This window comes from Anastrepha obliqua, chromosome 1 (genome assembly GCF_027943255.1).
Source record: "Anastrepha obliqua isolate idAnaObli1 chromosome 1, idAnaObli1_1.0, whole genome shotgun sequence".
In the NCBI taxonomy this organism is placed as follows: domain Eukaryota; kingdom Metazoa; phylum Arthropoda; class Insecta; order Diptera; family Tephritidae; genus Anastrepha; species Anastrepha obliqua.
In genome coordinates, this window is record NC_072892.1 from 154,189,416 (window position 1) to 154,215,434 (window position 26,019).

The following is a 26,019-nucleotide window of genomic DNA, read 5'->3' on the forward strand; positions in this document are numbered from 1 at the left end:
CAAGAACAAAACGATTACCATCTAACAGCCATCGAATTCACCTAATATGGTTCGCTGTGATTTTTTCTATTTGATCAAATAAAAATCCACTACGGGGAACCACTTCGTCGTTTTAATAGTCGAAAAATGTAATAGGAAAATCAAAGACGGCTCTGATGGCTATACCGAAAATAAAGTTTCAGAAATGTTTCAAAAGCTGGATAAAACGCTGGCATAAGTGCGTTGCAGTTGATGGGGAATACTTTGAAGGCGATAATATCACTTTTGAGGAATAAACTTGTATATTGAATTTTTTAAATATATTCTGGGAACTTTTTGATGAAGAAAATACGCAACACCGTCAAATAAGACTGTTACACAAAAATCTACAAATGCTCTAGCAACTTCAAGCATGCATTTTGTTATACCAAATTTTTAAAACTGCAAACCTTTTTCTTATAATTCTGATTAAAAATTTTGAAATTTTGTTGAAAATTTGTTCGATTTTTCTATAAAGTGTGAATTTTCGCAGATTTTTGTATATCCATATATTTATTCCTTCCGCTTCACAGTGAAGCACAAGGCTATAATAAAACTCTTAAATCTGTCCCTATCCAATGGCATTTTTTTTATTTCGTACCAGTTCAATTCACTTAATATTATTTCCTTCTCTAGCTGCTCTTCTCCAAGAGTGTGCTGGACGTGCTCTTCTGCGTGACCCCTGTGGATTCCATTCGATAGCTTGCTTCGTAATATCTTGTGCAGGTTTTCTGAGCATATGGTCGATCCAAATCCATTTTCTTTTCAGAATATTCGTTTTGATGAGCGTATGATTAGTCAATTCCCACAGCCTGTCGCCTCCTCCATTATACACGGTTCTGTGCTGTTGTTTTTGCACCGTCACATGAAATGTCGACATCTGCTAGTTCGCGCAACATCAACCTTTTCCAAGTGTTTTTTGGTTGACCGCGACCTCTGCTGGCTTGCGGGTTTCACTCAAGTGTCATTCTCGCGATGCTATCTGGTGGTTTTCTCAATTGTGACCTATCCATCGCCACTTTCTACGTTTGGTTTGCCTAAGGATGGGTTCCTCATTCGTTAATCTCCACAGTGCGTCGTTACTGATGTCGTCCAGCCAGAATATTCTAAAGATGATGCGGAGGCATTTTTTGTCGAATGATTGTAGCCTCTGTGTGATGGTGTTAGAGACCAGCCATGTTTCGCTTCCGTACAACAATACGGCCTTCACGCAAGAGCCGAATAATCGTAGTTTAGTGCATCTGGAGATTTTCTAACTCCTCTATACTGTATGCATTCGCCCGAATGCTGCCCTTGCTTTGTTTTTTATCCTGCTCCACCTTCTGCCGTGATGATGCAGCCGGACACTGGAATTAAATACTTTTAATGCCACGCGACAGGAATGATGTTTTTCCATTGTCCGAATGCTTGATGCGATTTATTTATTCTGTTTTCGATGCCATCGGCGGAGCCGCCAGAGGTCGAAATAATGAATTCTAGATAGCAAAAACCTTGAACTTCAGCAAGGATGCAATTGTCGTCGGCGTACTCGAAGTCGTTTGAAAATCCACTGATTCCACTCTTTGATTATCTAAAACCTGACCTAAGATAATGTCTAGATAATATTAAATGGAAAGAGAATAATTAAAGAGAGAGCAGGCAGCTTTATTTAACTCCAGATTTCACCCTTATTGAATCGCTCAATTGCCCTTCATGCAAAATTCGCCAGCGTGCATCTGTGTATAAGTCTATTACAAGGCCAACTATATTTTCGGGAATGCCTTTACATCGGATCGCGGCCAAAATAGTGTCGTGTGGAAGGGTGTCGAATACCACAACACAGTCAATGAATATTTGATAAAGCGGTAATTGATATTCGATGCTTTACTCCACCATTACCCGAAGGCTGTTTACGTGGTCACCACATGATCGGTGCGCTGAAGCCAAATGTTGAAGTGCAATTACCCCTTCTTTTGACTCAAATTTCTTCCCTACGAGTTTACAAGAGCTTTGAAAGATCTTAAAGCTCGTTCGCTGATCTATCAAATGTTAGACTTATATTTTTTTACATAAAGAAAATCAGCTGTTTCCGCAATTTGTTCTATTGTTCTGATTTCGGTTTTCCTTTCGGGATTAAGAAATAAGTAATTGACGCATACACTTCTGTTAGGTGTTTGGCTGAGCTCCTCCTCCTATTTGTGGCGTGCGTCTTGATGTTGTTCCACAAAAGGAGGGAACTACAATTTTAAGCCGACTCCGAACGGCAAATGGTTTTTTTATGGCGAGCAAAAATGGCAAAAATACAATCGGAGGTTTTCCAAAATTGAAAACCTTTTGGTGGTGAAAACGTAATAAGTTTTATTGGCCACATATAAGAATGCCCCACGAAAGACTCAAAAAAATGGCGTTTACTTTGTGTCTAATTGGAGGAAGAAAGAGAGACCGACCATGGAAGAGATGCCTTGATGATGTCGAAGCAGACTTAAAAGCAATGAAAGTTTGGAGGAGGATTGTTGATGAAGCTATGGTCCATTGTCTGTAAAGTTAAGGGAGAGAGGGAGAGGTTTTCCATTGCCTGCCGAGAGGCGATCGCTAATACAAAAAACTTTTTCTATCAATTGCTGCACGGATAGTACACTTCCGAATGGTATTCGTCACTTACGGATATTCGTCATTTCCAATAGGCTACGGTGGCCGCCGTGATTTATTTTTTTTAAATACTGGTCGTGTTGGTGCTGAAGAATGTGTCGAATTTTCTCATTTTTTAACTTAATTTCGGAATAAAGATTTTAAATATTCTAGTACATACTCGTATATAGTTTTCAACGCTTAACTCGCTCACCCCCTCTGCTCTAACTACGCCAGACCCTTAACAGGAAGTACTTTGTTTGGTTCTCGCACAAAAGTCTACACGAGAATACTATAAAACTTTTGTTAATCATATAAAAAGCAAAAAATATATACTTACATATTCACATTTATAGAGATTCTTCGAAATTTTTCTGAGAAGCTTGAAAAATTGTCCACATTAATCAAATCAAGGTGGATTTATTAAGGTGACAGCATTCACCCAGCTGAATTTTTCACCGTAGGTATGGCTTACGTCAAAATGTTATGCTTTGTTTGTATGTATTGGTATGTTTACATTCGTATGTTTACATTTGCTTGCTGATTTTGACGTGATGGTTGAACCAAACGCAACAACAAATACATGTAGGGTTTTACTTATATGTGTTTGCTGTCACCTGTAATAAATTCGACTTGAATCAGATAAAAAAGAGTAAAAAATAGCTAATAATCCAGAAAATAACGTAGGCAGTGGCCTTCTCAAAACGCCCAATGACTTGACATTTATGTTAACCCTTTTACGGAACGCAATTAATCTATAATAACCGATTTACCAAAAATAAATAGCTCCAAGATATTCAAAGCAAATTACAGCCATTATTCAAAAATTCAGCAACAGCAGTAGCAGCAAAAAAGGGACACAAAATCGACGGAAACGATGCCTATATTGCGGGTCGTTAATGAGCGGAAGTCAGTTTAGGTGTATATTTATTATGATGGACTTTTCAGCAGCCGCAAGGCGAATGGCCTGCTGCATCTTTCCCCACTTTCCCCACGTTTTTCGCATTAATCACTTAAAGGGCTTGGCGAACAAAGGAGTATTAAACATTTAGCAAAAACAACACAAAACGGCAATGTTAGCTTTAGCAGTTCGTAAGTGAGCAAGCAACAACCATTAAGCGGCGCACGAGCAAATTAAAAAGTATGCTAACTGACGTATATGTAAATATGCATAGGCCTATGTAAATATATACAGAAGAGCGTTAATTGCTGCATAAAAACAATTTGCACTTGAAGTCATAAGCACGTGGCATAAATACTTATGCACTCGTTTGCGCATGCATGGAGTGATTCAATAAAACCACAAAATCAGATTTTATTTTATATGTAAATAAAAAATAGGGAATTTTTGCGAAATGATTTTGTTTTTTTTTTTTTGTCTATGGCATTTATATATGTAGGTATATTAAACATATTATCCGAAAATACACGACCCCTTTGGCAAGACAGGAAGCGCACAACACAATTGTCCATGAATTTTGGGATACCTCGGGCTCTAATCATTTAAAACAGGCGTCGTTCTTCAGCGCTGGAATCGTTTCTAGCTTACTTTAACGTAATCCCAAAGAAAGAAGTCCAATTGTGTCAAGTCGCAATATTTTAACGGCCATTGGGCCTCGTTAAATCATGAGGCATTGGGTTTTGGGAACTTTGTTCGCTATAGAGCCAGTGTTTCATGCACTGCGTGGTAAGTGGCAACGTTCAAGTTCTTGTAAGACGTCTAGAAAAAGTATTTCAAATTGCCAGGCACTCGTAAGTGGCGAATGCACTCCACATCCTCTGGATTTCTACAATTCCAACAAACAATGCCTTCTGTTCAACTTGGGAAAAGAGGAAACCCATTAGGACTTGTATACTTGAGCTGGAGTTTCTGGGAAGTCTTGTTAGACTCTTTCCTTGTCTCAGCTAAATTAAGACTCTGCTTTGCAAGACATTGTTGGGATTTTCAATATGCACCACAATATTTCGAGTTGTTCGTTATCAGCATAAACGCCTTGATTACAGTTTGACTGCCTACAAGGCAGGCTGGTGTTGAAGAGGCGAGGTTAATCAGTTGCTTGTCAGCTTTGTCACCTATAAAATGCCCTTTAACTCTTTTCGTTCAAATATAAATTTTCTAGACCCGCAAATAGATTGCAACAGCGCTTAAGTAAAAGGGCATAATTTTGTCTGAATATTAAAGTGGCCCAAATCCAGTTCTCTTATTAAACTTAAGATAGGGCTGGGTTAGACTAAGCGTATGTGCCTTCCTTCTGGCTTCAAATGACCGAGATGTCTCAATCTTCTCCGCGCTGAAGCATAGCTTTCACAGAAACGACAAGAGACAGTGGACCATATCCCGATCATGTGCAGATGACTGCACAGAGTGCAATTGCCTATGAGAATGTTCCTGAGCATTCTCAGTTTATCCTTGGGAGGATTATGCGTTTCCTAATCCTCTTTTGGTTGTACCTCCAGTAAGGATTTTGTTGGCGAGGCCTCATAGTTTGATGCCAGCTAACCTTGCCAGTTAGCCTTAGCTCTTCACTTCTAAGCTTCTCTTTGATGCTGTGTTGTACCATATCAAGAAAGGCTTGGGTCTTATTAATGACGAGGCCGCAGCTTCTCTTGCCAATGCATCCGCTACTTCCTACCCAGTTATACCCCTGTGTCCTGGACCCAAATTACAATAGCTGGATGCGATTGTGCATTCCTAACAAATTCAATTTCTCGATCACTTCAAAGCCCAGTGAGGACTTAATCTCACAGGCTGACAAATCCTCGAGTGCTGCCTGACTGTCGCTCAGAATAGCAATTAGCTCATTCCTGAAGTTCCTATCTAAGTTAATCTTTGTACATGGATAGATGACATTCACCTTTGTTTGGAAGATGCCTGGAGTACTACCCATCGGCACAGAATGCTTGGTTCTGGGCCATATATTCCAGCGTTTATGCAGGTGTACTCCAGTTTGCCTTGTCATCCAGTAAAATTGTGAACTTCTTTTCGAGTTTGATTACTTGAGTGATATCATCTCGAGGCAGCCGGTTAAGTGGGAGCTGTAGACTCTCTTCTCTCTCTCTCTCTTCTTTCAGTAATATTTTAGAGGGTACGCTTGGCTGATTGCTGGATAACTAAATGAAGCGGGGTCAGCTGGAGCATCATCTCCATCGCAAAGAGTTCCGTATCGCTTCCGTGATGCACACGATTGCTAAGCGCTGCACGCACTGTCGAGAGCGCCGCTCCTGATGCCCAAGTAGCCATTCCATATGTTATCGTGAAGTACATTCTTCTTAGGATTCTTGCGCTTCAACCCCAAGATTTTCCTGCTACACGTTTGCTGATCATGAGAGCCTTTGTTGCTTTGGACACGGTTTCGTCAGCATGTCTTTTCCAGTTAAGCTTGACATCTAGGACACGGCCAAGATACTTAATTTCGCTGACCAATCTAATAGCAACCCCCTCCATGCTGATCTCCCTCAATCTTGATGAGACTATTTTCCTAGTGAAGGAAATTATGGCTGCTTTGGACAGATTAATATCCAGTGTAGGATACTTGAACCCAATAGCTCTCTCATAAAAAGGTCGTTCAGATCTCTTTTTTGGAAATTCGAAATAAAATCGCATCTGGGAGGCCGCTGGGCGGTTAAAATGTTCTAGAAAATTGTTTGCCGGAAAATTTCACTAGGAGTACTTTCGAACAAAATCTTTATACATTTCATTTCATTTCATTTATTGCCCAAAATCATTTTAACATAGGAGTTTACAAAGTTATGATAAAATTAGATTATTTAGCATTATCCTAACATACATTTGTATTTATCTAGGAGTTTAAAACTTATTTTTCTTTTGATTATACAATAGGTTATCATTATTATTTGAAATGTCTTTATACAAAACGTTATACCAAAAAAGAAGCAAGCATGTGATTGTGAATCTAAAAAACTTGTAGTAAAGTAAAAAAAAGAAGTAATTTGCTTAATAAAAGCCTCACAGTGACAATTCTATGAGTAGGCATTGAACCATCTTGAAATAACAAATCTTCAGTGTACTGTGATTAGGTACTTTTTTTCTCCCGATTTCCCCTTTGAAGTGCACAGGGCCTCTGATGTCTTAACATTGTCTCAGATTGTGTTTATGGAAGATAAGTCATCCAACTCCATTTCCTGCCTGTTAGCTGACGTAGGATGGGATGCTCATTCGTTTGTCTCCAGACTTCTACGTTACTTATTATGTTGGGTGCCAGAATATTCTCATATTATTCCCAAGCATTTGTCGGTGAACCATTGAAGTTTCGGCGCGATAGTTTTAGAAACAAGCCACGTTTTACTTCCATATAGCAGCGTCGGTTTGATATTTGCGTTGAATATCCTAAGCTTGGTGTTTCTGAAAACTTCCAAGTTTACCCAAATTTTCCATAAGCGTCCGAATGCAATCCTCGCCTTGCTCTATCTGTTACCACCGTGCGCTGCTATAATGCAGAAGGCAGGTAGCAGAAGCTATCAACGAAATCTACTTCTTTGACATCCATCATTACGTGGTTATTATTCGAGTGGTTGATTCTCAATACCTTGGTTTTTGCGACGTTTACTTCCAGCCCGACTTTGGGCGCCGGTCTTACTAGTTCTTCTGCCTTCGATTGCATATCGGCCAACTTGTGCGATAGCAGGCAAATCCTCCAGTTGCCTGGGGAGAAACCAGAAACTTGGGGTGGTTGGTGAGTTGGCACATAAGCTAATCCAGGACGATAGCGAAAAGGAGTAGTGAGGAGAACGCGACAGCAGTGTCTAACTCCAGCGTTGGTTGAGAATGCGTCACTTATGGTACCATTGTGCAACACTGCCAGTTCAGAAACCCCATACATCGCTTTGATCAGACGAATTATTTTTGGTACGATTCCGCACCTATTCAATACTAGCCAAATTGCGCTGTGAGTAATGGTGTCGAATGCCTTCCTGAAGTCTTGAAGTGAAGGCAACTAGCGCCATTCGGTCGATTGCTCGTCTATGGCGCGTAGCGTGTTTGCTTGGTCGACGCAGCTGCATTGGTGACATAATCCCGCTTGCTCATCTCTTAAAGAGTTTTCGACGTGCTTCAATCTTCCTTGAAGAAGTATTGCTAGTATTTTGTAGACTTAGTTGAGGAGCGCTATGCCTCTCCAGTTACCACACTCGCGTAGGTCGCCTTTCTGCAGAAGCTTGACGATGATGGCTTTGATCCATGAGGGTGGCAGCGGTCGTTGATCTACACTGCGGGAATATGCGGATATAATATTTCAGCCATTGTTTGCGAGTCTGCTGACATAAGCTCCGTTTTAATTCCATCTTCACCGCGGTTTTATTTACTTTTAACTTGGCGAATGCATCCTTAATTTTGTACTTCTATGCTTGGGGTTGGTTGTTGTTGGAATTTTCTTGTTCGTTTTGCTGCTGCTCGCTTTGCAGTAGTTATCACCATTATTGCGCTGAAGCAGGCAATCATCGCCAGTAAGAAGGCAAAACGCCAACTCCACAGCCGCACATCTAGACAGTGATGCTATCAGCAAAATAGTGGACAGACTGTTCCCCACGCACCCTACGCTGTGCGGGGACCAAGACCCCCAAAGTGACGATATGCTCCCACCCTTAACTGCGGAAGAGCTTAAAACCGCGGCAAAAAGCCTCAAAAGAAACAAAGTTCCAGGCCCAGATGGCATCCCAGCTAAAGCTCTTAAACTTGTGGCTGAAAGCCGACCAGATGTGATGCTCGACGTTTACAATGCATGCGTTGCTCAAAGCATCTTCTTCAAGCTGTGGAAAATACAGAAACTGACGCTGATCAGTAGGGGTAAGGGCAAGCTAGCTCTCCCATCAGCCTGGCGCCCGCTTGCAAGCTGCGCCGCGGCGGGAAATTGTTTGAGAAACTCATACAACTCAGGCTTGTAGAGTCTGTTGAGAGTGCAGGAGGAATGTCAGCAAAGCAATACGGTTCCCAATGCGGAAAATCAACACTTGACACTATAGTTTTTTAGTTGCGACAGAGGGCTTTCGGAAAGAAATGCTCTGAGGGAGCAGATTGGTGACATCGGGGCGAGCAACATAATCAGCAAAATGCTCGAACGCGAGGACAGCTGGAACGCGGTAAAAAAATACATTGAGAACGTACTACGGAAAAAAAAGAGTGCAGCAAAACGAAACCGCACAGATTGAGGCACAAGAAGACGAGCCTATAGCATGAAAGCTGGCTACAAATATGGTGGACTTAGACGTGGGTGAATAGAAATGGTTCTTTATGGGTGCTGTTTTGGGCTTTCTCGAAGTAATGCAGAAAGTAGCACCAGGAAGGGTCTCTCCTTAGAAGTAGAGGGAGGATTATTTTAGTGGTCACACCACTCGACGCAAAGCCGACGGTCGCTGTAAGTGCGAAGGCATTTTGAACCCTACCTCACCCACCCAAAAAAAAAAAAATCGCCTTTGTTGGTCGCATTACTTGTTAGATGTAAGTGCTCTCTCCATCTTCTTGATTAGCTGGTTCTTGTTGCTGGTTAAGTTTCATCTTCATTTGGTACCTTTGATGGATGATGTTCCAAGTAGCATCCGAGTGCCTACCGTGTCCATAATGCTGCACTAGCCGATTATTTCTGCAACAAAAGCTTGCCTACTCCATATGCTGTTAACCATAATATGCTGTGAGCGATAACATTCTGTACAATAACATAAGGAGAATTTGATCGATCATCATTTGCTCTTTGCACGTCGAATCGTTTGCATGAGAATGGAGTTTGCACTCGACTGAGAAGAGGTCTTTTTTTATTTTGTAACCAAATGTTCTCATTTAGTTGGTCTCTAACTAAACACGGAAAGCTTGAGTTGGTTTAAAATATAAACTAAAACTTGATATTTAGCTATAGAAAACAAGTTAATGAACTAATGCGTAATAATGTGTATATGTATGTGTGTATGTTTGTATGTATGTAAGTATCCTATTAGTTCGCCATATTTACCTCCTGACTGTACCCTTAGCTAGAGATTTAAGTGCTTTTCGTAGAGAAGTCTCCATTTGCTCGCATGCAGATGCGGGTCAGCAGCGTCGAGGCATAAGAACAACAAGACGAATCAATAAAAACAAACAAAAACAACTGCCTGCAACGGTAATGGTGCGCTAAGTAATTAAGTGAAGCAGTACATAATAGATGTCATTATCATTGTTATTATTGTTATTCGAGCCTTTGCGTTTGCCTTTGCGTTTGCTTTAGCCGCGACGCATTCGAGTGCACTCAGCGTCACTTAGCAGTAAAGTATTTTTCAATTATATTTGTATGTGTTTATCTTATCTGTCTCGCCGATGCTTGCGCTTTTCTTGTCCTTTTACATTAGTGTTGTCACACCAACAATAACAACAATAATAATAATAATCCATGATCAACCCAAGCGCCAAGCGCCAAGCCCCACTCAGCGAAAGTGTGTCACAGTGTGAAGGCAAACATGTCGGCAAACGGTTAGTGGCTCCATGTTGATGCCACATAGCAGCGCATAATACACAATGCTACACCTCACATCAACAGCAGCAGCTACAGCAACGACCGTTGCAATCATCCAAGCTGCACCGCACATCACGCGTCTGCCACTCAACTGTGCAAAAGCGCGACGACGCCATTTAAATGCATATGAAAAGCATCCACGTCTGGTGCCTCATCTTCATCTGCATCATTTATACACAAAAAAATAGTAATATTTTTAGTATGGCACCATGGCTGCTTGCTGTATACTTACTACGGTCAGCAGTAACCGATGTGGCAAGCGAAATTCGCTATCTGTCGCCGCAATCTGCAGAAGTGCGTGACTTTACATTAGTTTTGTATATTCTACCTGAGTAGCTCTGCATCTAAACGCTCACGTATGCTTTTATTTTCTACTAGACATTTCGTGTTCTCGTTAAATTTTGTCAGCTTGTCACTTACGCTTGGTTGGGATTTGTTGAAAGGTAGACTAAAGTGCGGACCGCAAATTACCGGAATAATAGACTGAATACAACAGAATATGTTTTATAATGGTATTATGGAGCTAAACCACAACTTTAAGCGAGAGGCCCCATATTTTACCAATACCGCCCTCGCATCCATACAATACGACTGTTGCCTTCCTTATGCGCTCCTCAATGTTGGGCCTCCACGTTAGCTTTCTGTCAGACTTAAATATTTCACCTTTACAGAAAGCATTAACGAAGCGTCCCCTATTGAAGGGAGTAGAACTCTGGGTATTTTATATTTCCTCGTAAATAAGACAAGTTCCGTCTTGAGAGGATTCATCGATAGGCCGCAGTCCGCCGCACAAATAACTACTGCGGTCAGACCGGGTTGAGACAGATCTGAAAGTTTGTCTACGTTTTGCGCGCCAAAGCTTTAAACTTTTCAGAATTTTTACCCGCGTACCGCTCTCGATGTTTGCTGATTGACTTAAAAGCACTTGCCAGCAGAAGGTCCATGCTATTGTGATCATTTATTACCAGTACCATTACTGGAACTATTGATTGTCTTTCCCTTCTTAATTAAATTTAATTTAAAGTTCCTAATAAGAATCTTCGACAGTATGAAACCTTAAAAATTGGCTTCTCGAGAACTAATTACGGGGTGATTGCTCCGGTTTCTAGCATATCAATTAGTGATTAAGTGTTCACCAAGCAGGCAAGGTACATTGCTCGCAGTGCGGTAATAAGGCTGAGCACTTTAAGCAAGTGGTCACAGACTATGGCCACGGTAAAATCTTGTATGGCACGTAGGAGCTTCCCGGACAGGTGGACTATACAGTCTCGCCTTTACTTGCCATTACAACGTTCGCGACCCTCCTACTTGCAAGGGAAGAGTGGGAATAGGACGAGGTAAGACAAGGCGAGGCCATCCATGTATACACAGATGGACCATTACCACGTTCATGATCCTCCTACTTTGGAGGGAAGAGTGGAAACAGGAATAGGTATGACAAGGCGAGTCTATCCATGTATATACAGATGACTCAACGCTCGAGGGCAGGGTAGGCGGAGGTGTACATATATTCCAAACATGTAAGCTACTTATCTTTGAAGAAATTGTAAGAGCAGCGAATGAAATATGGCGTAATAATGGCACTTGCAAAATCGCCCGACAGCTGTGGTCGACTCTCAATGCTAAATGCACGGAGCTTCTACTAAGAAGAGATCAGCACAGTCTTAACATATTGATTTCAGTGGGCACACGCAGAGAATGGGTGAGCAAACACGTGACTTCTGCAGAAGTTGTCTAAACGATAAAGAGGAAGAGACTATCCCACATCTTCTGTGTCACTGTCCTGCTCTATCCAAACGTAGACTCGCCATTTTGTGTAGACAATCCTTTAATCAGTTGAAAGATCTCTGTCTGTCCGAATTAAGGATCTTATTAACTGGTTTTAGGAGATATAAGGACAAGCTCCCCATGCGGATGACCTCAAGGAGGCGTTTTATCACCGCTGCTTTGGCTATTGACCATTGACCATCATTGTTAGAGCCAAATTTGACTCTACTATAACTGATCGCACGCAACTAGCTCTCGACATTACGCAAAACTGGTGTCGGGAGAAAGGATTTTCGTCAAATCCGAATAAAACATGTGTGATACCCTTCACTCGAAAAAGAAAATTAAGTATACGGGCCCTTAAACTAGGGACGCCGACTTAACTCCACTGGGGACATGAATTATCTGGGAGTAATCCTTGATAAAACCCTAACCTGGAAAAATCACTTATCGCACATCACAAACAAAGCCTTGAGAGCAATATACGTATGTCAAAGGCTTTACGGTAAAACATGGGGTCTGCAGCCAAAGTTTATGGCATGGTCTTATAAGAAAATAATAGTGCCGATGATAACTTATGCCTCTCTGGTATGGTGGCCAAAAGTAGACCAAACTAAGACTCAGATAACGCTTAACAAGGTATAGCCTGTCTCAGGGTAACGAGAGCAATGCGAACCTGCCCCACAGCGGCTTTAGGAATGGTCACTGGACTCATTCCACTCAATCTTATAGCCAAAGGGTCGGTAATCACTGCAGCTCTTAGGCTTTCTAATCTATTTCACCTCAAAGAAGGCAATATTACAGGACATGAATGGATTTTGGGTTCAATCCTGAACTATCCTGACACGACAAGATGGAAAGGAAACTAGAATTCTCCAAGGAATTCAAAATGGTCATTAGTGACCGCTCAGGGTGAAGAAACAATGAAATATCCTTAAAACAGGGCGCACAAGTGTGGTTTACTGATGGGTGCAAAATGGATGACGGTAGTGCCGGGGCTGGAATTGTCGGACCACATTTCAAAAAAGCAATTGCTGTGGGAAAAACCAATTCCATTTTCCATGCGGAAGTCCACGCCTTAGAGCTGTGTGCCACAGAATGTCTACGGAGAGGCACGTGCGGTGCCAATACTAACATTCTCTCTGAGAGTCAAGCAGCTCTAAAATCGCTGAATAGCTTCTCATTCCAAGCAAGATTGGTCTGGGATTGTTTTAAAATCTCAACACCCTAGCATCAAGGAACTTTGTTACATTGATGTGGGTTCCGGGACATGAAGGTCACGAAGGGAATGAAATTGCAGGCACTTTAGCGAAAACACAGAACACGTTCTATGCGACTGCCCAGCAGTGGCACGACGCAGACTAAATTACCTCGGAAATGGGGCTATAGATCCAAACCTCCTGGTAGAAATTAAGCCCACAACAGTATTAGGATTTATTAACAGCCTAAAACTGTTTGAGTAGGTTACATGGCTGCACAATAGATCTCTTCAGGTTGGTTTAACCTTACTGGTTTAACCTCCAGGCGAATTTCTCCTTTCAATCTTATTTTCTCTTGCCACAGCTACCAAAACGCAACATTTCAACGTCTATGATAGTTTCCGTCACTAATTTATTTATTTTTGAAGTGAAAACTTCTTTAGAATCGTTGGGAGTGATTTGAGACTCGATGAAACGAAAAAGCGACACCCTTGGCTACGAAGCGTTATACTATATGTTAATATACGTATATGTGTGTGGCTGCGTACTACTGAGCCACGCTAGTATAGTGAGTATTGTAGTATGTATACTACACTGCCTATTACTTGCTTTGGTGTTTAGTTCAAGTTAGTGTACGTGCCTGCGTATTACGGAGCCACGGTGAGCGAGAAGGAATTATGTATACCTATACTACACTACCTAATACTTGCTTAGACCAAGCTTCCTACGAATGTTTGTGTGTATGTTAGTACGTCTGTGTAATATACGCGTTACGACGCTCATAATAGCAACCGCGAGTGCTGTATTGCGTCCGTATTTTTTTATTCGTAAATATTTTCATTTTTAAATATTTACCGCAATTGCAGGCGGTGTTGCAATATACCACAATCAAAATGACGGTGCTCGTATTGTAACTCCACAGATAGATCTGAATGCACAGCAACTAGAATCATTGTCTGTTCAGCTCTCTAAAGTGGGAGAAATATGTGCATGCGAAACCAGATTGAGCAATGGAAAAACAGTTTTAATCGTGGCAATTTATATTTCACCGAATCAATCTATAAATAGCATCACGGAATTCATTCACGAAAATTTAATAAAGTATACACCAGAAGTATCGCGGATACTTAGAAAAGATTACGATAAAGTTCCAACGATTTTAAGTGGCGATTTTAACGTAAATTTTGCATTGGACACGGCGGTTCCTCTAATTGACTTTCTCAATACAACATTCAATTTAAAAATGTGTAACAATCGCACTGAATCGACAACACGATCAAAAACAACAATTGACGCGGTATTTCAAAGATATGTTGACAACATCGAATAATAATAAAAAAAATAAATGAAGAAAATAAAATATGAACTTTATAGCAATATTATAATGAACCTATAATTATCCCGCTCCTAATGCTGCTTTCGTCTCATTCTCTCTCAGTTTGTTTTACGGAAGGTTTCACTTCTATCGCGTCTAACCGTTAGACTGGTATTTTTCTTTTTTTATTTATATATTTATTTAATTACATGAAATATAATTATAAGTAATCATATTATAAAGCCAAGGCAACTAGCAGTAGAGGCTACGGTTAAAAATTTATTTTTCAATTGAGAACTTAAGGCGATGGGCTTATAAAATGTAATTTTTGTGTGTCAAGAGAATTTTTTCCTCACTTTCTTTTTCAATTCATTCTTTTAGAATATGTACATAAATTGTTCTATCACACCAAAATATACCATAAAATCCATATTGACAGCTTACTGATACTCTTTCCCCTCCATTTATGTCTCTTTCAGCCGGAGTTAGCCGCACAAATAAAGGAGGCGCTACGCATACAGGCCGAGCAGCGTATAATCTCTCAGCAGCAACAAATACTTGAGAAGCAGCCTTTCGTACAAGATGGACAGGTATGAGTGTTAAATTTAAAAGCTGTACCAAAAGTCTAATTGAAACTTTACTACAAATTTACACTTTACTACAAATTTAAGTGTTTTGTGTAGAGCAAAATTAGAGTACACACGCGTCTGGATTCGTCTTAATTTTTTTTTTGTGTTTTTTTTTTGTACAGGGTGTCTTAGCTTTCAAAGTTTGGTAATAGTATGTAAATTGTTTAAAAAGTGTGATAAAGCAGATTTTTGAAGAAATATTATTGTAAATTCTCTGTAGTAAAATTTCGAGGCTATTTTTTTATTTATTTATTTAAAAGAAAAACAATTATAAATAATTATTCCACTTAAATTCTAAAGCACTGGCTGCCAGGACCTTCGTCTTATTTTTTGTAGAATGTTTTAAACCGCCAGCTTTCTTTTTATGTGTCAATTTATGTACCATTTTAAAAAAAGTTCTACGGATTTTTCCGTACCCTTTTCTACGGCTGTAAAGGGTGATCAATTATTTAAATATAAAATGAATTTTTTTATTGAAATAAAATAAATTTTAAATTTATTTTTTTGTAGAACCATTCATGATATTTATTTTTGTTTTAAGACAATCCCTTTCAAATGTCGGCCGCAACTACGCCGTAATTTGGTCATCCGTAAACACGAATTTGAAATGACTCGCAGGAGGGCTTCGTTTGGTATCTCGTGAACAATTTTAGTAACACTGGCTTCCAGTGCCTCAATTCAAGCTGGTTTATCCACAAATCATTTAGACTTCACATATCCTCACAAATAAAAGTCCAAAGGTCTGATGTCACACGAACTTGGTGGCCTGGTGGCCAACCGACTGGTCCGAGACGAGATATAAATTACTCACCGAGACGACGACGCAGTAAATCCATTATTTCACTAGCTGTATGGCAAGTAGCGCCGTCTTGTTGAAACCAATTGTTTAATCTCCTTCAATTCCCGGGATCAAAAAGTCGTTTATCAATTCGCGATAGCATTTTCCATTCACTGTTACTGTGGCGCCAGCCTCGTCTTTGAAAAAATATGGGCCGATGATTCCCCCAGCCTATAGAGCACACCAAACGGTTGTTTTCAATGGATGTAATATCTGTTCTCGAATGACTTCAGGGTTGCTCTTCAGCCCAAATTCGGCAATTTTGCTTATTGACGTAGCCTGGTAAAATACTCATTTTTTATAGACCAAAAATGGACCTCATCGTGGGAGAGTTTTTGAAGAGCCCAACGACTGAAATTATAGCACTTTGAAATATCTTGACCTATAGCTTCTGCTCAAATATGAACGAGACGTTATCAATAAAACGGTCCGAAGAACACACTCGAGCTTGACTTGTTTACAGTAGCACAGAAAACAAACTATGTGACATATCACGCTGAAATTTGCATTGTAAGCTTATAACAGTCCTACCAAAAAACAAAAAATTTATTTTTGCCATATGTCCTCCGCGGACCGTTGTATTGATAACGTCTCCTTCATATTTGAGTAGAAGGTATGCATTGTATTTTATACACTTTCAAAACCAGCACCTTTGCGTGAAAGCCCCGAAATAGTGTTATAAGATAGGTCAGGCTGTTGAGATCGGCCCCGAATCGATTTTTTCGGAAAACTCTCATTTGAAGCCGCAATATTCTCTTCACTTCGGACTGTACGTAGTCTAATCAGTCGAGTTTCTTCCAATAATGTAAAATTATTTTCAATTTTGCCGACGGAAGGCCGAATAGTGCGTTCGGTACTACGGTTATGTACACTATACAATTGGCCCGAGCGCGCGATGAGCACAAAAAGTCAATCTGATTACTTTTTATTTTTCAAAAATTTCAGTACAGCTTAACGAGCAGTCAATTCAAGCGTTTACTTGTACAGGGTGGGCCATATAGCGTTTGCATTTTGAACCACCTATTTTTTTGAGAATGGTAACACAAATGACATGTCGAATGTGTTCATAATTTACTACTAAGGTTTGACATTTACGAAATGGGACGCTATACGCTTGAACAAAATTGGGAAATATTGAAAACCTATTTCCAAAGTGGTGAGTCTTCTTCTTCTTTTCTGATTTTCACATCGGTGGCTACGTCAATAAGCAAAATTGTCGGATTTGGGGCTCAGAAAATCCACACGTTACTGTAGAGAAGCAAATGCATCCACAACGAGTCACTCTTTGGTGCGGTTTTTGGTCTGGCGGCATCATCAGGCCATTTTTTTTCGAAAATGAGCGAGGAGCCGCGGTTACAGTAAACGGCGAGCGTTACCGTGATATGCTCAACGAGTTGTTTCCAAAAATTGAAGAGGATGACATGGACGACATTTGGTTTCAACAGGATGGTGCAACTTGTCATACTGCCAAAGTTACACTCGAACTTTTGGCTACCGTTTTTGAAAACCGAATAATCAGCCGAAACTCCGATATCAATTGGCCGCCTCGGAGCTGTGATTTAAGCCCGTTGGACTATTTTTTGTGGGGAGCTGTTAAGGACAAATGCTATGCGAACCATCCAGAGACGATTGATGCTTTAAAACACGAAATCGAAGTTGCCATTTATGAAATTGGAGCTCAAACAATCGAAAATGTGCTTAGAAATTGCGTTGATCGAATGGCCTACTGTAAAGCCAGTCATTTGAACGATATTATTTTTCATTCATAAATGACAATGCTCAATCTTCAAAATAAAAAAAAAATGTTTGAAAAAATATTGATAAGTTTTTTTTTATAGCCGATTCAAATAGCACATTTTACATGGCCTACCCTATAATTAACAAAAAATACTCGCCTGCCCATAAATAGTGTTTTATTAGAAGAAATTTACAGTTATTGACGTGATAACGTCTTATAATTCGATTTAGCCGGCTGCACGCACGAAAAAATGTGTCGTTACCTCATTCATTTGTCGTTACCTTACTCATTTGTCGTTACCTTACTCATTGTCGTTACCTTGAATGAACTGCAAGCGAAAGCGCGGAACGAACGACAAAGCAAACAAAGCAAACGAACGGCAACGTTCGACATCTTACTCTCACCTACTTAAGTGAGCGTATATATGTATGAATATGCGTATATGTACATACATATAATAAATTCACGTATTTGTATTTGCATATACCTTCTTATTGATTATTATTAATTTGATTTACTTGAAGAATTTAAAATAAAACCAAGTTTGTTAATAGTACCTGTTATCTTAATGTTATTATTATTAATTGCTTTATTATATATGAAGGAGAAAATGTAAATGTAATATTTACCACATACCTTATAAGATATGTTGTATACTAATATATGTATATAAACATGCATATACATATACAATTTCGCGCAATTTTCAAAAAGAACAAATCTATATGTAAAGATGCATACAAGTCATATGGACATATCAAATATACGAATCTATTCCGTACGCAAGCAAATGTAAGCTAATGTGCTTGAACTGCAAGCGAGAGCGCGGAACGAACGACAAAGAGCACAATCGGCCCCCGCGTTCGGCAACGTTCGACATCTTGCTCTGTTCTACTTGAGTGAGCATATATATGTATGTATTATATATGTATGTATATGCGCATTTGTATATAACTTCACATATTTGTATTTGCATATGCCTTCTTCCTGTGTGCATGGTAATGAACCATTTCTCTGTTGAGAATAGGACGATGATAGAAAAAGTAGGAAATGAAAGGGAGTGTTTCGAGTGTAAAGTGTCTTGGAAAAGGCAAATCGATGATGGTGCCTCTTAGTGTTGTTGACTTATTAACGTCTGATGCACAATCGAAATTGAACATATCTTTCATGAATTTGATAAATGTTTTGTCATTGTTCACGTTTGTGTAAATGTAACTTGACCTATTCCATTGCAATTCCATTTACCTCCTCCTCTATATCCATACAAAATATCTATCAAACAAATAAAATTAAAATTTTGTTTTGAAAATTGCAACCCTTACATCAGTATTTTCTTATGACGTTGTCACGTTAATGTATCGTCAGTAAACCGACTTTACAGACAACCTCTTTTTTTATTTTTTTTTTTCTTCCTAATATGCAAAATACAGCATTGAGATGTGAGCATCAAATTCCTGCTTGGGTGTTGTGTAGCTACGTCACCTGCTTGACCTAACCAAACCTATCCGAACAATCCTTAGCAATCAATAAATGTTCGCATAAAATTTTTATTGCATCAGCTGTCTATTAAGTCGTTTATGACACAAATACTTTCAGGCATTCACTTTTTAAGCAGTTCAACAGACGCTTCGATGGCCACATTTGCACCTAACCGGTCCAACATTATTTTCCATGGAGAATAATGCAATGCCTTGTTGTTGTTTATGTCCGCTCACAATAACAAGGTGTAGTTAATAAAATTCTAGGCAATTACATGGAATATCAAAAGAATTGCATTAAAATTTCTATTAAAAATTTGCGGGCCAGACACAGCCGCCAAACGGTGGATTAACTGCATGTCTGTCCTCAATTGCTATTTAATTTCCTTACGCTCTGTGTACTTTAACTTCCACTTATTGAGTAAATAAAATAAAAAAAGCTTTTGTAATTAAACTAAAATTTTATTTCGCTTATGTTTACACTTTCCAGCCAATCATGCCAAAGAATTATGATCCCTTCTACAGTCCGATTCTATTGAAAATTGAAAAAATCATTGAGCAACTTGGTGTCACAGATGATCTCTGCAAGGAGCGGCTCATCTGCAGCATGTACAAGGATCCGGAGCGTTATAGTCCGCATAGTAATTTCGTGTCAGCTGAACTGAGTCGGTAAGTAAAGAAGATGGTGCTTAAAGAGGAAGTAAATTTTTTCGATTTTTACGATCACGGGATTTTCGAGATCTCGTTATTACATTTCGGAATAATGTCTGTATTCGCAAACTAAGTTAAAGTGAGTGCAATAAAGAGTGATTATACTGCCTCCATTTAACAGTATGCTTCGCAGGAAATGAGAAATATATTTGCATTAAATCCGATTTTCCGCATTGAATCTGCGATTTTCAGGACTTCCCTAGTGCTTATATAGTAGTTATATATATATATATTTTCCCATAGTTCCCAGATGAAACATAGGGCCTCAATAAGCAAGTTATAATTTCGTTTGTTTAGAGCTAGGCGTTTAATTTGCCTCCAGGAACGGCCTGCTCTGTCCGCCTCTGCTGCTCCCTCCCCTGTCGCCACCATGTGTTGGCTGGTCTCCCGCACCTACAGTTTCCTTGGGGATTCCAGTCTCGCGCTGTCCTTGCAATGTCATCCCGTGGTTTTCGCAATGTGTGTGCGATTTCCACTTGCGACGCATGATTTCTATGTGAGCTGGTGTTGCACCGGTAGCCACGCAAGAATCATCGTTGCTTGTAATACCAGGCCAGAATATCCGCACTACCTTTCGTAGGCAACGGTTGAGGAAGGATTGCAATGATTGTGATATGGTTGTTGTTAAGATCCATGTTTCACATCCATACAGAACTACTGACTTCACGTTGGCATCAAATCTGCATTACTTTGGTCTTTGCTATGTTAATCTTTAGACCTGTTTATACTACTGCATGGCATACCGCTTGTAGTTTAACTGATGTATCTGAGTATTTGTGCCATAGTAAACAAATGTCGTCCGCATAGTCTAGGTCTTCAAGCCGACTGCATAAACCCCAGAAAATGCCCCTGCTGACAGCACACGTTTGTCGCGTTGCTAGGTCCGGGACTAGTGAACAAGAGTGGAGATAATACACATCCTTGCCTAACACCGGTTTGAACTTCGATACTATCACTTAGAGCATTTTCGTATTTCACGCGGCATGAGGCGCCCGAGTACAATTCTTTTATGATGGTGACAATTTCCTCAGGCACTCCTTTGTATTAGAGAGCTTTCCAGATTGCTTCATGGTCGAACGCTTTCTCGAAGTTGATGAAGCAGAGGTAAAGAGGGGAGCGCCACTCAACCGACTGCTCCACGATCACTCTCAAAAAGTTTACATGATCGACGCAAGAACAGTGGGACGAAAGCCTGCTTGTTCTTTGCGTAGTCCCTGATTCAATGAGTTGTTCACCATGCTTAGCAACGTTACCCAAGGTTGCGCTTCTTCAGATAGTATTCTTTCAGAGTTCCAGATGTTTTTCAATAAGGATAGAAGGATCCGAGCGCTTATCTTGGGGTCAGCATTTAATAGATCCGGGTTGATGTTATCGGATCAGAGAACTTTGCAGTTTTCTATCACATTTATTATCTCGATCTCATCCAGGCATATCGTGGGGATGTCACACTTTGAAATGTGACGTTAGTAGCTACACGACAGAGTGGGCTGCAAGAGCGGGGCTGACAATAGCTTCTTATAATAGCGTTTCCAGATGTTGGCCTGCTTGTCCTTAGATGTTGTTGGCTGGTCTAATATGGCTAATATTAATATAAATAAAGCCCCTTTGAGTGGAGTGTAACTTCTGCTGCTGCCACTTCATCAGGAATTCGGTAGGAAATTACACATCACTCATTTCATGCGTATTCGCGCACTCTTCCAATCAGTCATTGTTCAGACGGCACCTAAGTAACATAAGCGAAGGCTGTAAACTAACCCTGTCTAGTGTACCGTATCCCACCTAAGCTGTATTGATTTTTTTTCGTATAGCCCCAGTGCAATCTCAGTTTTCTCGTAAACAAACCGCAGTCATAAGCCCAGTTACATCAGCAAATCCGCTTCTTGCTTGAAATAGCTGAGCGCCTGTAATCAGCCTTCTGTCACCTTGGTTCTGGTCACCATGAATAGAAGTGCAACGTTATTACCTGACCAATTATTATTTCATCGTCTGGATGTAGTTATCTCAATAACTCCTCATTATTTTTTTTCACCCACTTCTTTGAATTTCTCCACAATCTGAATCTGTTGGGTCAATTACATACAAAATTTCCAAAATATCTTCCTCTGAAAATGGCTGCTTAAACAAAAAGTCATTCATACGCTTGCTTCTCTTCTCCGCCTGGTCATGGTAATGGTAATGGTTGTACGGCTTAGGCTAAGGCCTTTATCCACTGCGACCAGACTGATCTATTGTGCGCCCTTAATTACTTAATTAAAATTATTTAGTATACCGAGAAATCGAACCAGCTTCTTAGGAGGGAGCAATTGTAGGTCTCCTCTAGTAGGTACGAACCAAGGGGTCTTGTGTCTCCTGTGGCCTAATGCCTCACAGTTGGTGATTAAGTGTTCCATAGACTTCTCTTCATCACAGCAGAACCTGTATAATCTTGTAACGGGTGATCAATCATGAGGTGCTTTTGTCAATAGTTAAAAAAAAACAAAAATGTAAATTATGTTCAAAACCTTTATTTATCATTTGAAAGGACATGCTTTGACATTTACTTTTTGAATATGACTTCATTCAAATGTTGGTTGCAACTACGCTTAAGGTGGTCCATTCTGAAGGTCCAATTTTCAATCACTCGTTCGAGCATTTCGACTGGTATGTCGTGAATAACACGCGTAATGTTGGCTTCCAGAGCTTCAATCGTAGCTGGTTTATCAGCATAGACCTTGGACTTCACGAATCCCCAAAGAAAAAAGCCCAAAGGTGTGATATCACAAGATCTTGGTGGCCAACTCACAGGTCCTAAACGTGAAATCAGCTGCTCTCCGAAATGACTTCTCAATAAAGTCATTGTTTCACGAGCTGTATGGCAAGTGGCTCCGTCTTGTTGAAACCAAATGTCGTAGAGATCATTAGATTCAATTTCAGGTAGCAAAAAGTCCGATATCATGGTACGGTAGCGAGCACCATTCACAGTTACGTTGCGGCCATCATCATTTTTGAAAAAATATGGACATAAACCACACCAGACCGTTGTTTTCTCTGGGTGTAAAGGTAGCTCTTGAACCTGTTCTGGTTGCTCTTCATCCCAAATACGGCAATTTTGCTTATTGACGTAACCATTGAGCGAGAAATGCGCCTCATCGCTGAACAAAATTTTGCTCGAAAACAGCGGATCTTCTTCAATCTTTTCAAGAGCCCAATCAGCAAAACGGTGACGTGCAGGAAGGTCATTTGGTTTTAGTTCTTGTACGAGCTGTATTTTGTATGCTTTTAAATGGAAATCCGGTGCCGAATCGATTCATCGCGGTTTTCACGTACACTCTCTGCTACTGCCGCTATATTCTCAATGCTTCTTGCTGGACCTGGTCTATTCGGTCGAGAATTATCCACCAATGAATATTCGGATTCAAATTTGTTGATGGTATGTCGAATAGTGTTTAAGGCAGGCCGATTATGTTGACCATAATGCGGTCTAAGCGCACGAAAAACATTTGTCACAGAACGCTGATTTTCATAATACAGTTGAACAATTTGTAGACGTTGTTGCGGTGTGAATCTTTCCATGATGAAATGCCAAACGCTGTTCAACAAATCCACGATGACAGTTTGCCACAACTCGCGGGGGTTGGTCCAATAAATAGCCCTTCTCTGCCTGACTTACCTTCTAATATAATTCCCAAATACACACGGTGTGGTCGCAATAGTTCATCCTTCCATCATCATCATTGTAATCTGTAATCTTCGCATGCCTAATCAATCCCGAATCATCCCCTCTCATTAACCTTGCTATGTCTCCCACACGAATTGGGTACCTAATTGTTGTTGTAGCCGCATAAACATTCTCCGTACAAGTAAACAAAATGCTGTCACATCCCCTGTTATGTCTGCAAACCCGCCTATTCCTTCAAAATCGCTGAGAGCCGGTTAACGGTCTGATGCCAGATGCCAGATTTTCTGTATTCTCTCCACTGTTAGTTCATCCGGATAGAATACCGTCTCGTAAAGTTTACCCCTACCCGAAAAGTTTACGAGCTAAAATCCTGGAATTGTTAAAGTTCATTTACTTTGTTACTTTTCGCAGCTGATGCATTTTTGCAAAATTTCAATTTACTGCAGCTTCGAAATCGAAAGTATTATTTTCATTTAAAATCACGATTATAGGCTGTCGGGTTGTGGTTATTAAATAACGCGACTGGCGCTAGTAAAGAAGTAAGCAAGCGATAAACGCCAGCGACCGCCAAATGTTTAGCAAGAAACCTTCTCTTTCGAATGCAGCATCACAGCCTTGTTCACAGTAGATTCTTCCTGTTTCGACAGAAAAATGTTAAGGTTAACATAAGAGCAAGACTATGTGGCGGGTGAATACAACATTCTGTATCTGTAAAAAGCACACGATTTGATTCCACTGATGCGGTGAAAGGTAGCAGGGCTCACATTCTGAAAGAGCTGACAGAATCAGCACTGTTTCGAGCAAAAGCTAATACTCACGCGTGGTTGTAGGCAAGTAGGCATATTGAAGGTTCTCAAGCGCTTAATCAGAAATACATGAAATCAATATAAAATGCATCACAACGTTAGCCTTGTTATCTGGTAGCTCCACCTCGTACTCTACTTTACAACTTTCTCAAACATTTAAATGTAATTTAATTTCTCAACTTTTTCCCTGTGCACTCTCCATTTTTATGTTAAAAACTTTCATCACTTTTGTTGCCTCAAATTGAAATTATTGGAGCAAATATGTTGATGATTTTGAAGCGTAAATTGCACGCTTGTCTGTTATTCTTGAATTGCTGCATATTTATGTGCGCATGTATTGGTATTGTGAATATGTCGTTTTGGGCAACTTGTGCATTTTGACAAATGATGACAAACTCGCTCCCATTTTGCTGACAGCTTTAAGCTTCGATGGATTTTATTATGCGCGCGTGCAAATGGAAATATGTAAGAATGTGTGTATGTTTGCATGTATGTATGTGTATGCATGAGAACTCCTACGAAAGGAAGGCAAAATGCAAACTTTCGAATTTGTCAGGCTTCTGCAATCACATATTTGGTCCGCAAGACTAACAAATGTTCTTGTAAAAATAGAAATTAAAAAAAAAGTTTAAATCATTACTTAGTTAAATTTGTTCCACATGTATGGATTAAAATGAACAATTCAGAGAATTGGATTATGGATTAAAATGAACAATTTAGGAACTAGAAAGAACAAAGTTTTGACGGCATAATTTTAAATATAAATTTTGTCTGTGATAACAAATTTTTATAATATTTTCCTATCACACAAGGTGGAGTACAAAATAAACAAGACTGAGCTAAAATAGAAACGGCAGGTCCTGATAACTTCGAGTTTATTTATTCAAAATAGTCCCCTCTGACCTGGATACCCTGTTTTGCGCGCTTTTTAAATGAGTGTTTCAGATCATTGACCGGAATCCGGAATGTCCTTCAGGATGTCTATACAAGCCTTTTGGATGGCCTCTACGGACGCAAAACGTCTTCCTTTCTTGGCCAAATGCCCTTTTCCGAATAGGTAGAAGTCACATGGTGCCATATCATGCGAATACGGTGAGTAGTTGATGGTGAAAATGTGATTTCTAGTCAAAAAATCAGTCACAAGAGTGGATCGATTAGATGGCGCATTATCATTCAATAAACGCCAGCTTCCTCCTTCGCGGTATTCAGGGCGAATTCGACGAATGCGATGCAACAATCCATTCAAAACGCCAAGATAGAAAATTCCATTAACGGTTTGGCCCATTGCAATAAATTGGCACGAACTCCTTGTGGACAATTCCCCTGAAACCGTAAAAACAAATGAGCATCGACTTGAACTTTGACTGCTCCAAACGCAATCTTTTGGGTGGTGACTCGTCTGGGGCCTTCCATTCGGCACTTTGACGCTTAGTTTCAGGTTTACGTTGGAAAACCCTAGTTTCATCACCAGTTACATTGTTGTAAAAGAAGTTCTCGTATTTTCTCACCTCTTTAATGAAGTCTTTCGAATATTGAATTCTCAGGAATTTTTGGTCCTCAGTTAACTTATGCGGAATAAAACATGCACAGACCTTTCGTAAGCGCAAATTATCAGTTAAAATGCAATAAATCGATGTTTTGGAGACATTCGACTCCAATTCCATGAATTTCAACGATGATTTCGGTTCATTTTTGCTAAACTTACGAACAATATCTATGAAGTTTTCGGTGATTACTGATTTTAGGCGGCCTGTATGTT

General features: G+C 39.9%; 1 protein-coding gene across 1 annotated transcript in view; it reads left to right on the forward strand.

Annotated features, from left to right (window-relative positions):
- LOC129246261 (uncharacterized) overlaps positions 1 to 26,019 on the forward strand; it is a 122,018-nt gene that overhangs the window by 82,655 nt on the left and 13,344 nt on the right. The window contains exons 7-8 of the mRNA XM_054885350.1: positions 14,882 to 14,992; positions 19,576 to 19,754. Of these exons, the coding sequence (XP_054741325.1) occupies positions 14,882 to 14,992; positions 19,576 to 19,754 (290 nt within the window). The remainder of the gene's footprint in view (positions 1 to 14,881; positions 14,993 to 19,575; positions 19,755 to 26,019) is intronic.